This window comes from Chiloscyllium punctatum, chromosome 1 (assembly GCF_047496795.1).
Source record: "Chiloscyllium punctatum isolate Juve2018m chromosome 1, sChiPun1.3, whole genome shotgun sequence".
Classification (NCBI taxonomy): Eukaryota; Metazoa; Chordata; class Chondrichthyes; order Orectolobiformes; family Hemiscylliidae; genus Chiloscyllium; species Chiloscyllium punctatum.
In genome coordinates, this window is record NC_092739.1 from 156,332,648 (window position 1) to 156,346,156 (window position 13,509).

Genomic DNA, 13,509 nt, shown 5'->3' on the forward strand with positions numbered 1-13,509 from the left:
TTCTGGTGAATACTGCAAAAAGGTGGTTTTGGAATCGGTAAAGGTGGGTTTTGAAATTAATAGGATATCTAACAGTGTGTTTCAAAATCTGTGCAATGCGTAAAAGGCTTATTCTATTTTATCTTCATTTCTTTCCCTTCTTGAACTTGTTTTTTATTATTAAAATTAAATCTGAAATACTGTATGCTTCTGTTTAATCTAATAACAGTTTGGAACCTGGCCATTTGGCTCATCGAGTCCACATCGACACTCCAAGGGCATCCCAATCCACCTGTCCTATCCCTGTAACCCAACATTTCCCATGGCTAATCCAACTAGCCTGCACACTATGGGTAATTTAGCATAGCCAATCCATCTAATCTGCACATCTTCAGACCTGCGGGAGGAAACCCACACAGACAGTTACCAAAGGGTGGACTCAAACCTGGGTCCCTGGCACTGAGGCAGCAGTGCTAACCACTGAGCCACCATGCTGACCATCTTGTTAAAACCAAACAAAAAAAAGCAAGTCACATTTCAATCTGGTATCTTATTTGTGTAGTAATAACACCAACTGGAACCATAACATCGGAGTTAAGTTTTTAAGTTTATAAATGACATGGAACTTAGAAGTGCAGTGAACAGTGAGAACCATAGAAGCCAACATCAGCAGTGAGAGGTCGTATGGACTATTTTTTACTTCTAACTCATTTTTGGAGCACAAAACTCACAGCATAGGCACATACATTCACAGTAGATGAAATTTAATGAATGCAAAATAAACTAAATTGTGCAATTTTAAAGTGGTTCCAGGAATAGACACATGGGCTTGACCTACATAAAACTCTGGAAAAGTGGCAGGACTTTAATAAAGCTGTTAAAAGAAATGCACAGTATTCTTGGTTTTATAAAGAGAAGCCAATAGTACAAAGCAAAACAGCTGCTGTGAATATACTCATAAATAATTTGGATTCAATTCTGTGAAGAATTTTAGACACCATACACGCAGGAAGAAATCAGATTCATTCTTTTGAACTCACCACATTGTTAATGATCTGAGCTGCACTACCCACAAAGGGTAGTGGGAGCAGATGTAATCTTAACTTTCTAAAAAGAAATTCACTACTATTTTAATGTTTGCAGCACAATGGAAAATAGTGGGAGTGTGGACCATGCAGTTGCTCTTTCCAAGAGTACAATGGAGGAAAGTAAGAACCACCACAGCTGCCCCCAACCCTTGCCTTACTGCACACACTGTAGGATTCATGGTGTAGCTGCTTAGAGCTTTCAGTCACATTTCTACAGTCTGATCGAGGAGTGTCTCCCAGCACACAGTGGGCTGCTCATCGGGCTTTAAGAGTAAAAGGGCATCTTTTCATCTTAGGCAAGACTGGAGAGTACTACTGCCAAAAAACTTGAAAAACAAGACTGCAGAGTGAATTCTTAAGGGCTGTTATCTCTTTAAGGCTGATATCTATTATGAAAGACAGCTTGTAAAAAGATACCATGTCATCTGTTATTATGCTTTTCTTGTCAATGGTGACAAAAAAAAGATTGTTTTACCATCTGGAATGAACTTTTGATTGATGAAAATGTTTATTTAGTGAAGTGGAGAGATTGGGAAACTCATTAATTGGATCCTAATATTTTCAAGCTCCTAAGGTATACCAGGAGCACAGTTGAGTAAATTGTATACCCTCCATCATTAAATTGAATCTTTGCATGCAGGAATACAAAGAACGAAAGCAGCTGGCAATGGGAAAACCAAACAGGAGTTTTTGAACAGTTTGGCTTCAATTCACAGAATTGTTTCAGCACAGGAGGGGGCCAGTTAGCTCATTGTGTCTGTGTTGGTTTTATGACTGGGCTGGCAATCTCCTGCTTTTTCTCCATATCCCTGCATTTCTATCCAAATAATCATCCAATGCCATACTGAATCTCTCAATGAACCTGCCTCAATATCTGTAGGCAGAGCATTGTGTACGCTAATGGCATGCTGCATAAGAAAGCGTTTTATATCATTCCTACTTTGGTTCCAAGTCTCTTTAAATTCGAGGCCCTCGCTTTTTTATTTAAGAAACAAACAGGAACAATGTTTCCCTATCTACTCTATCTAGCGTGCTCACAACTTTGAAAAGCCTTGTCCAATTCTCCTCAGCCTTTAATATTTCACACCTAACTGACATCCCCATCATCCCCCAATCACAACCAGCCCCTGCCACAAATTACCTGGATAATTAAATTGCTAGTACTCACTGACCGCAGAACAACCCCAATGTTCATAACACCCAGAGACTTTGGCTCAGTGATTCCATAACTCAAGAGCTATTTCAGGATTCCCAGACCTGGATCGGTTTACACAGGTCCACCTGAAGACCACGTATCACAGACATCAGGTTGATCAGACAGCATCCCTGATTATGCTACTTAGCATAACATACAAGTCAACACATATATCCAAGACAGCACTGGAGTAGTATAATGGCCTATTCTCTGATGACCTCCATGGTCTCTCAACCATTCCCCTGCAATCTTTTCGGAGTACAAATCTCAGAACAAACAAGGCCCATGTTAGACTGGATAGATGAATAAAGAAGAACAAGTTTATGGAGCAGGTAGAGGAAATGCAACTTCCATACATTGTAAAGGGAATTTCCAGCTGATTACTGCCAGACAACAGCCATAAATCTCAACCACCAAAAAGGACTGACTTGCTTTGACAAATCTGCGCACCCACCTTTTCACTGGCCAAGAAGACTAAAATATTGCCTTCTTCTCCCTTCCTGTGGATATCCAGTACGGTTTGTGCAGCAGCTGAAACACAGTCTTTAAACTGGCCATCTCTGTATATAACTTCCGCAGGAAAGAAAGCTTCCTCAGCACCGTCCACTTTTACAAAAGGCACTCCAGTGTAGTAACTCCCAAGTCTGCTCTCCAGATGTGGTGCTGTGATGACCACAATCTTCAGTTCTGGCCTCTGCCTTGGCAGGTCTTTCAATAAACCAAGCAGGACATCTGTTGCCACTGTCCGCTCATGAGCCTCATCAATAATTATAACTCCATAATGATGCAACAAGGGATCAGACATCATTTCACGGAGCAAGATATCATCTGTGCAGTATCTATTGGAAGAGAAAACAGAACTTGATTTGTAGAGCACTTGATTGTATCTGGAGGATTTCACTAAACTCAGTATAACCAACGGATTACTTTAAGAAATGCATTTTCTCATTAAGTATTCACGTTTTTAAAAATTAGCTCATGGGATGGTGGAGTTGCTGGCTAGGCCAGCATTTATTGCCCAGAGATCAATCAAGAATCAACCACATTACTGAAGAGTTCTGGAGTACTCAAAGACATTACCATTATGACACTGTCTTTCCTGTAGCTCTTCTTGTTACATCTCAAAATTTTTTTTTCACTTCATTCTTTCACAAGATGTGGATGTCACCGCCAAGGTCAGCAATTTTTGCCCATCCCTAATTATCACTTGGCTTGTTAGGTCATTTCAGAGGGCAGTTAAGAGTTGAATCCATTCCTATGGATCTGGAATCATGTGCCGGCCAGGCCAAGAAAGGATGGCAGATCTCCTTCCCTGAAAAGGCATTAGTGAACGAGGTGGGTTTCTAACAGCAATCATTCACAGTTCTATGGTTGTCATTATTGGCAGTGAGCTTTCAACCACACATTTTATTAACTGAATTCAGTCTCCCACTTGCCATGAGGGGACTCGAACTGATTTCCCCAGAATACTAATCTAGGACTCTACTCACCCAGTGACATAACCAATACAGTCCAATTTCTACATAATATTTGTATTTTTGCTATATTGCACAATATCAGGGCAGGAGAGGCGATGATTCAGTGGTATTATCGCTGGACGTTTTAAAAAATTTGTTTAGAGGACAAGGACGTTGATGGCTTGGCCAGCATTTATTGCTGATCCCCAATTGCCCAGATGGCAGCTAGAGTCAACCACATTGTTGTGGGTCTGGAGTCACATGTAGGCTATACCAGGTGAGGATGCAGTTTCCTTCCTTAAAGGGCATTAATGGACCAGATGGGCTTTTCCCAACAATTGACAATGGATTCATGGTCATCATTAGACTCTTAATTCCAGATCCGCATAGAATTCAAATTCCAGCATCTTAATGGGTCCCTAGAACATTACCTGGGTCTCGGAATTAACAATCCAGCAATAATACCACTAAACCTTCACCTCCCTATTTAATAGTAATGTTGATTATTAAGCCAGAGGCCTAGGTATGTTCTGGAGTCCTGGGTTCAAATCCCGCCATGGCAGGTGAAATTTGAATTCAACAACAAAACATCTGGAATTAAAAGTCTAATAATGTTGAAAAGCCCAAACAATTCACTAACTTCCTTGAAGGAAAGAAATCTGCCATCCTTATCTGATCTGACCTACAATTGACTCCAGACCCAGAGAGCCCCTTAACTGCTTTCTGGGTATTCTGGAATGGGAAATAAATGCTAGCCCCAGTCAGCAATGCCCACATCCTGTGAACAAATTTAAACAAAACTGCATTACAAATGATTTACCTACATCAGGAATTCCTAAACTCTGGGGTCTTGTGAGCAACTGGGGGGTGGGTCACACCTCTCTCCTCATCTGAGGCAGCAGTCGTAACTGTGCAGAACATCCCAGAGACTCGACAATATACACTTGGGCAATTTCTGTTGCTCAGAGATCATGGCCTAAGGGAATATGCTCTTAAGTCCCATCATTGTCTTTCCAGAGTCTGCAAAACAACTGTGGTTAAAAAAAAATCCCTCCCTGATCTCACAACGTCCAGTTAATCCCACACTCTGACAGTCCGATCTAAAGTTTTCAACATCACAGCTGGCTCTCACCATTCTTGAGTAAATATCACTCCATCGAGTAATGCATGGACACAAATTTATAGCTTTAAGTCACAACAATCATGTCTACCCTGTGAACACCAAGGAAGATCACCATATACAACGAAGCAAGATGGAAGGTCAAAAGCAAGAGGGTGGATTAGACAGCAGCAGAAATCACAGGTTGAGGGTCAGCAGTAAGATGACTGGTTAGGGAGCAGAGATTCTTCCAAAAATGACCATCTGGTCATGCAGTTACACAGCACTGCATATGCACGGTATGCCATTTCAATCCATCAATTGTTTTTCCGAAACAACAAATACCTGCAGAGAATAGCAGGATCAGTGTGGGAGAGGCAGCTCAAGTCCCATGTGGTTGCAGCAGGCATTGGAGAATTTAGAAGTACAATTGAGCATGCGAACGGGACAGCCGGTGAAAAACACACTAAAGGCACAAACAGCAGAATCAGAAGCAGTGGGTTAAAGAACGTGGGTGCAGTGCAGGGAACCAAAAGGAAATGTGGGTCAAATGACATTAAAATCAAAATTCTAGATTAGTGGTGCTGGAAGAGCACAGCAGTTCAGGCAGCATCCGAGGAGCAGTAAAATCGACGTTTCGGGCAAAAGCCCTTCTTCAGGAATAAAGGCAGAGAGCCTGAAGTGTGGAAATAAGTTAGAGGAGGGTGGGGGTGGGGAGAAAGTAGCATAGAGTACAATAGGTGAGTGGGGGAGGGGATGAAGGTGATAGGTCAGGGGCGGGGGGGGGGGGGGGAAAGAGGGTGGAATGGATAGGTGGAAAAGAAGATAGGCAGGTAGGACAAGACATGGGGACAGTGCTGAGCTGGAAGTTTAGAACGAGGGTGAGGTGGGGGAAGGGGAAATGAGGAAGCTGTTGAAGTCCACATTGATGTCCTGGGGTTGAAGTGTTCCGAGGCGGAAGAGGAGGCGTTCTTCCTCCAGGCGTCTGGTGGTGAGGGAGCGGCGGTGAAGGAGGCCCACCATATCTCTCCACCCTTCAGGCTCTCTGCCTTTATCCCTGATGAAGGGTTTTTGCCCGAAATGTCGATTTTACTGCTCCTCAGATGCTGCCTGAACTGCTGTGCTCTTCTAGCACCACTAATCTAGAATCTGGTTTCCAGTATCTGCAGTCATTGTTTTTACCTATTAAAATTAAAACTCTCAACCTTAAATATATGTATTAGCATTAATTTACTGATGGCATTAGAGGGAAACAACATTAAGAGAGAGATTAAGTGGAGATGCTGTGTTCTTTTAATCCTGTGGTCATGATGTACAATCGCTGTCCAGAAGTCGAACCACTTATCATTGTAGCCAAAATACAAGGGGTGATCAAAATTGCAGGATCCCAAGAACATTTCTGTTATACCTCAGTTACAGAGCCATTCAAACACAGTCAAGAAATGTTTCAAAAAATCTATTCTATGCCAATTTTTTTCCCCCCGATCGTCCTGAGAAATTGCTTAACTTTTGGTCAAGTACAGCTCTGTGCTTAATTTAAGCTAATTTATTACTCCTAATGCTGTTTGCCATGAAACTAGACAAAAAAATGCCAATGACAGTGTTTTTAACAATTATCTATATATACACACACATCAGTTTGCTAGGAAGAAGAGATGAAAATGGGAAAGACTTTGGAAAGCTGCAGCAAGAGAGTTCTTCTCCATAAATCACAAAAAAACTAGCATCCAAGTTCAGTGAGTAAAAGGGAAGGCAAAGAGAATCTTGGCCTTTATTTTAAAGGGAAAGGAGAATTAAAAAAAAAGGTCTTACTGAGACTATACAAGGCACAAGTCAGAGTACAGTATGAATTAGTTGGATGGCTTTGTTTTTCTTTTTGAAGGCATTGCAGGCAGTCCAGAGAAGATTCACAAAGTTGCTCCTGGACAGAGGGGAATTTTCTTATGAGAGCAATTGATTAGATTGGACTTGTACTCATTACAGCTTAGGAGAAGGACTGCTGATTTTATGGAAACATACAAGGGGGCTTCATGGGATAGGTATGGAAAGGTGGTTTCCTTTCATGGGAGAAAACTAGCCACCAGGATATATGAACATCAACTAGCCACAAAAAAGACATGATCCACTCTCACTAGTATCTTCACATATGGATGAGGAAGGACACCACTTCGACTGGGGCAACACATCCAACCTAGGACAAGTCAAACAGAGACATGCATGAGAATTCCTAGAAGCATGACATTCCAACTCTATCAACACATCGACTTGGATGCCATTTACCAGCCACTGAGAAAAAGAATAGGAAATGACATCACTAATCCATGGAAATCCAAACATCCAAATAGAAAGTGGGCTACACCACCAGTGCTTCATCCAGAGGCTCAATCAAAGATGTTACCAAGTATGGTGACGAAATGTCTCAAAGCAAACCTTCCAGCTCAGCGAGCTACATCCATACAGAGAGCTTTACATTTACGGGAAAATGTAAAGAATGGGACCCTTACTCTGTTTCTAATACTGTTCTGCTCCTGTCCTGGAAGTGTTTAATTGGGACTGCATTGAAGGAACTTTACTTTCTGTTTAAAAATATTTGAGGAAGCTTTATTCTCTGGCTTGTGTATTTATCTCATGATTCTGTTCCCTCTTTTGACCATTTGTTTCCAATAGCTGTCAGAGGTTCAATAAGCCAAGAAAACAAAAACAAATTGGCAAATTGACAAAGCAATACACATAATGACTGCCAAGAGTACTTCACAGTTTTTAAAAAATCATTTGATATTAGATGACATTCTCTGTAATCTACTTTTCCACTGAAGTTGAAAGATTCAGCCATCAGAGGAATTAAATAAAATATCATGGTAGAATTGAATTAAAACCTCATGGCATTACAAACTCTGTTCATTACTTTCCTTGCGACAACAGGCAGCCAAATGGAAGTGATTCAAAACACTGTGCCCACAGACACAGGTAGGGCATGTCCTGGGACACACTGTGCTTTAACATTTGGAGGAAATCTCACAACTGAAGGTTATGACACAAGTAAATTAAACTACTCAAAAATATTTGCAATTAACATGGATTTAGGTGATAGTAGCAGAGCTTTATAAAATGAACACGTACTCCATGTGTAGGTATATAAATAGGAAGTCAATCCTGTTTTGCAACCAATTACTAGATTTCCACACCTTCATGCAGTGGAACAGCCAACTACCATTTCTGGCAGTCTACCTGGCACTAGCAACCTAATCTCAAGGAACAGAAAACAATACTAAACAGCTTTGCTCTTACTGCTCATGATGTCTTCAGAAACTTAACACAGAGTGAAACATACGTTTGGAACTCTCAAAATTAATAGTGTATATAGTGTAATTATACTTTGGTATACATGTCCTTACATTACTTTGCCACCCGAGCTGGTCAACACATTTAGTCATGGCAAAGAGGTTCTTCTGCAGCTGTACAGGGCCCTGGTGAGACCACACATCGAGTACTGTGTGCAGTTCTGGTCTCCAAATTAGAGGAAAGACATTCTGGCTATTGAGGGAGTGCAGTGTAGGTTCACGAGGTCAATTCCTGGAATGGCGGGACTACCTTACGCTGAAAGACTGGAGCGACTGGGCTTGTATACCCTTGAGTTTAGAAGGCTGAGAGGGGTCCTGACTGAGACATAAAATTAAAGGATTGGACACTCTGGAGGCAGGAAACATATTTCTGCAGATGGGCGAGTGCCAGACCAGAGGACACAGCTTAAAAATACAGGGTAGGCCATTTAGGACAGAGATGGGGAGAAACTTCTTCACCCAGAGAGAGTGGTGGCTGTGTGGAATGCTCTGCCCCAGAGGGCAGTGGAGGCCCAGTCTCTGGATTCATTTAAGAAAGAGTTGGATAGAGCTCTCAAGGATAGTGGAATCAAGGGTTATGGAGAAAAGGCAGGAACAGGATACTGATTAAGGATGATCAGCCATGATCATATTGAATGGTGGTGCAGGCTCGAAGGGCAGAATGGCCTACTCCTGCACCGATTGTCTATTATACATAACTTCTAAAATGCTTTTTTCCCTACTGAGAAAATATGTGATCTTAAATGTATTTTATGCACCAAGTTTTGCTGGTTCATAGCCCACCTTCGTTGACACCTTATTTGACATCTGCAGAGGTATAAAGTTCAACAATGGCCACAGCATAATGACAGCAGCAGCTCTGGCTTTCCACCATACTGTCCATCTCTATGCCAAGTGATGCAGATTTCCACTGTCGACTTCTAATCACCAGCCTAGTTGAAATCAACTACCTTGGTACATACTGGAAATGAAACAGTCATCAAGTTGCAGGTTGAAGTTCTACCTCAAAGATTTGAGCACATGTCCTATGTTAATGCTCCAGTTGAGAACTGAACAAATGCTGCACCATTGGACGTGCATTTTGTGGGAGAAGCTTAGAGATTAAACTGAGGTCAGCTGACCTCTCATGGAAATGCAAGGACCTCAGACAATACTGAAAGAAATTTGGGATTTACCCCTGGAATCCTGACCAATATTTATCCCTCAACCAACAACACAGACCTTGTCCACCCCAGTCCAACACTGGCACCTCCACAACACCATTGGAAGCAGACAGAGTCTGCGCTTGATCATATTGCTGTTTCTGGAGCAAACTGTTCTCCGCACTTTATTCATAAATACACTTCTTCAGCAGCTTGAACATAGGAGCAACTGGAGGTCGTACATTCCTGTATAAAAGTAAGGTCTTCTCCTTATTTATGTGGCTTAGTACAACATGGTGTTTTCAGTGGCAACAGCCACTGAACTGCAAAATGTATGCTCGTGTCTGACAAATTGGAGACATTTCAGGGTGATCTTACTTAGTTGCCAGCTCAGATTTGCCTTTTCCGAGGGCTTACTCTATAGGTCTCTGCCAATGACTGTCAAATGTCACTTTCCATTCCAAGTAATAAAATGATTCCAAGTGAAAATTTATTGAAAAGATTCACAAACATGCAAAGCTGACCTGAGAATAGTTTCTGTCGTGCAGCAGTCTTCATAAGGGACATGGTATCCAATCTCATGACCCACATTCAAGTCCAGTTCATCTGCCACACGCTGTGCCAAACACATAGCAGAAAGGCTGTGGGGTTGTGTACAAACTACCATGCCATGCTGATACTGAACAGAGAGGGCATATTCAGCACACCACTGAGGAATCTAAAAGGAAAAACAAAATGAGCCAGATATTAACTTTCAATTTCTAATACATAGAAGAACCTTTTATTGTTTAAAAATTTCCAATAATGCAGTATCTGTAGTAAAATTACTACTTTGATGGAAGCAAATTAAGCCAGAAGCTTTTACATTACTACGTAACAATTTGATTTTGCCATACCCAGTAGGTCCCCAATTTATAAACATCCAGCTTACAAACGCTTTCACTTACGAACACAATCCCATGCAGTGTGTTCCAACTCGTATACAACTCAACTTGTGACTGGACTACACAGCAGAACTATTTGCAACCTTGGGTCTACCCATATCAATTTTATTTACCAACTGCAAAATTCAATGAAGTTACTTGGGACGAGGTAAATCAAAAATTATTACATTTCAAGATGCCCTTAAGGAGGGTCCCCACAATGCTGTGAGAACTCATCAGGTTTATATGTTATGTTGCTACCCAGTGCAAATTAATGAGACAGACTAAATTTATTTTCTACAGGATCCTTTCAGAGAACGAGAGACTAGAATTAATTTCTTCAGTACTTAGCAAAGACAAATAAAGTCTACAAAGGCTATATAGCTGTGGAACACAGAAAATGTTAAGAGGCTTTAATAAGTAAAGCATTTTATAAAACTGATGATATCAGCATTGGCAAGTATCCAGATCAAAACCTGCCAGAATACCAAAAGGAGATTCATGAAGACATAGCGAGGTCCCAAACAAAACGTTATCACAATTCAGTGCATTAAAGTTCTACCACAGGAGAGCCATGGTGCAATGGATACAGATGAATTCAAAAGTTCGACAATAATCACTGGCTAGAATTTAACAGGAGGACCACTAAAACCATTAATGATGGTTGTGGAGGTTGTAAAAATCATTGATGGAGGAGGGAATGCTATTCATTTAGAATTCTAAAATAGATTTGATCAGGTGCAAAAGAGGAAATTAGATGACAAAACTGGAGCCTGCTCTGTACAAAAGAAAGTGGCAGGAAAACTGAAAACAAAATAGCAAAGGATATAATGCAAACAATTACAATAAATATTTCTCAGGCAGATAGGCAGTTGTTAGTGTAATGTCGAGAGAGAGTGGTGCTGGGAAAGCACAGGTGGTCAGGCAGCATCCGAGGAGCAGGAGGATCGATGTTTCATTCCTGATGAAGGGCTTTTGCCCAAAACGTCGATCCTCCTGCTCCTCAGATGCTGCCTGACCTACTGTGATTTTCAAGCACCACATCCTCGACTCCTATCTCCAGCATGTGCAGTCCTCACTTTCGCCGAGTTGTTAGTGATCTCAAAAATCAAGAGAGATTACACATGAAGCCTATCATAAGTATTTGTTTTCCTGTTTCCAACTTGCTGTTACCAAAATTTTTGTTATCTGTTTATTTCAACAATTAAGTTTGAAGGGAGTAAAAGTCGTCCTTCATCGATACAAAGCCACAGTTAGACCAATGCACTGTTCATTTCTCGGCACCACATATTTAGAACACTTTGTTTTTGGAAAGAATGCAGCATAGATCTGTTACCAAGACTCAAAAGGCTCAAGAAAACAGAATTTTTGTTTTATTCTTCACAAAATCTGGACCATGCAAGTAACATTAGCACTTATTTCCAATCCCCAAATTCCCTCAAGAAGTCATCTTTTTGAGCAGCTAGAGCCAATGTGGTTAGGTACACGGAATGATAAGGTGTTTCCAAGTGAGAATGGTGTGTGTGGCTGGAAATAGAATTTGGAGTTTGTAGCACTGACCTCTGACTGCTACTCATGTTGTTCTAGACAATACAGGTTGTAGCTTTGAGACATGCCACAGTATCTTTTTTGCCAACGGTACACATAGCTATCACAATGTGAAGGTTGTAGAGGAAGTGAATGTTTAACAAGTGGGAGCTGGGAAGTGAACCAAGAGGGTTCCTTTTTCCTGGCTGGTGTTGAGTTTCTTGAATGCTTTTGGAGCTGCAGTCCTCTATACAAGTGGAAGAGTATTCCATTACACTTGACTTACTTTGTAGACGGCAGAAACATTTTGTGAAGTCAGGAAGTAAGTGAGGCATTGAAGATTTTCTGACCTTTGACTTGTTCTTGTAGCCATATTATTTATATAGCTGGTCTAGTCAATTTCTGATCAATGATGAACCCCAAAATGGTGATAGCAAGGATTCAGTTACGATAAGCTCATTGAATAGCATAGTGATTAGATTCTCTCCTCTTGGAGATGGCCATTGCCAGGCATTTTTATGATATGAATGTACTTGCCATTTCTTCATCGAAAACAGCATGGTCGTTCTGTACGTGGACACTTACTGCTTCAGTACCTAAGAAACAGAGTGAAACTAAAACTCCTCATTTCTGACCTTAAGAGTAAGGTAAGGTCATTGAAGTTGCACAAACTTATCAACCTGCCTTGGAGAGCTTCAGCGCAGGTGCAGAAAATTATACAAACAAGGGTCCCACTTCTGGGATTTGGACTGTTGATGGGTGATTTGATTGGCATCTTGAAAATATTAGGGAGAACTGACAGGGTAAATAAAGAGAAACCACTTTTCCTGGTCAGGGACTATAGGAGCAGAGGACATAGAGCCAGGCCTTTCAGAAGTGAATTTAGGAAATAACTGTACAAACAAAAGATAACGGATGTTTAGAACTCACTTGACGCTGGGTTAGTTCTTAAATTTTAAATCTGAGATTGAGAAACTTTTGTTAGCTAAAAGATATTAAAGTGAATGAGGCAAAGGCAAGTATCAGGACTTAAATATGGATGAGTTATGATATTTTTACTTGGTGTAACAGGCTCAAAAGGACTAAACAGTCCACGGCCACATCCAGAAAAGTACCAATGTGAGCTTATAATGCTCTCTGCCACAGCTGCTTGTAACTTTGTGCAACCTCAGTTTCAGCCTGCTGATTTCCAGTTTGGTAAAGGCCCTCTCCTTCGGAAGTATATACAACTCTCCATTCCTCCATTTTAAAGATCAATAAGTCGATCTCTAATTATCTGTGAAAGTTGAACCTCCCCTCATTCTTTCTACAAAACCACTTCACATTTATCGGAATTAAATTTCATCTGCTACATTTTTATCCATTCTGTGTTCTCAGTCCAGTTCTATTCTCCTGACTGGGAGGACAAAGCATTTCAGGGCCATTAAAACATCACCTTAATCTTACGACACAATAGGGTTTCTCTCTCATTAGGTGTTTATGCCTCAGACAAGGAGGGAGTTTGAGAAGGCATGGTAACCTCAGCTGGTACTGAAATTGAACCCATATTGATGTCACTCTACATCGACCTTCCAAAAGAAATCCATGGTCCTACAGCCACAGCCTGTAAATCTTGTCTTGAGTGACTGTTACTTTACCTGGAAGATCAATTTCTGGATTAAAACATAAGAGCAGTGGTAAAGTGGAGGAAGAGAACAGGTTTCGGAAAAAAGACTGTAAAAACCTTTGCCTTTCCTAAAGGATATGAGTCAACCAATC

At 41.0% G+C, this 13,509-nt stretch overlaps 1 protein-coding gene across 5 annotated transcripts in view; it reads right to left on the bottom strand.

Moving 5' to 3' along the window:
• Window positions 1–13,509, bottom strand: part of LOC140481329 (putative pre-mRNA-splicing factor ATP-dependent RNA helicase DHX32) — a 129,399-nt gene that overhangs the window by 83,799 nt on the left and 32,091 nt on the right. For all 5 annotated transcript variants that reach the window (XM_072577358.1, XM_072577329.1, XM_072577337.1 and 2 more), the window contains 2 exons: window positions 9,826–10,019; window positions 2,717–3,101 (listed from right to left, as the gene is read on the bottom strand). In XM_072577358.1, coding sequence (XP_072433459.1) covers window positions 2,717–3,101; window positions 9,826–10,019 — 579 coding nt within the window. The remainder of the gene's footprint in view (window positions 1–2,716; window positions 3,102–9,825; window positions 10,020–13,509) is intronic.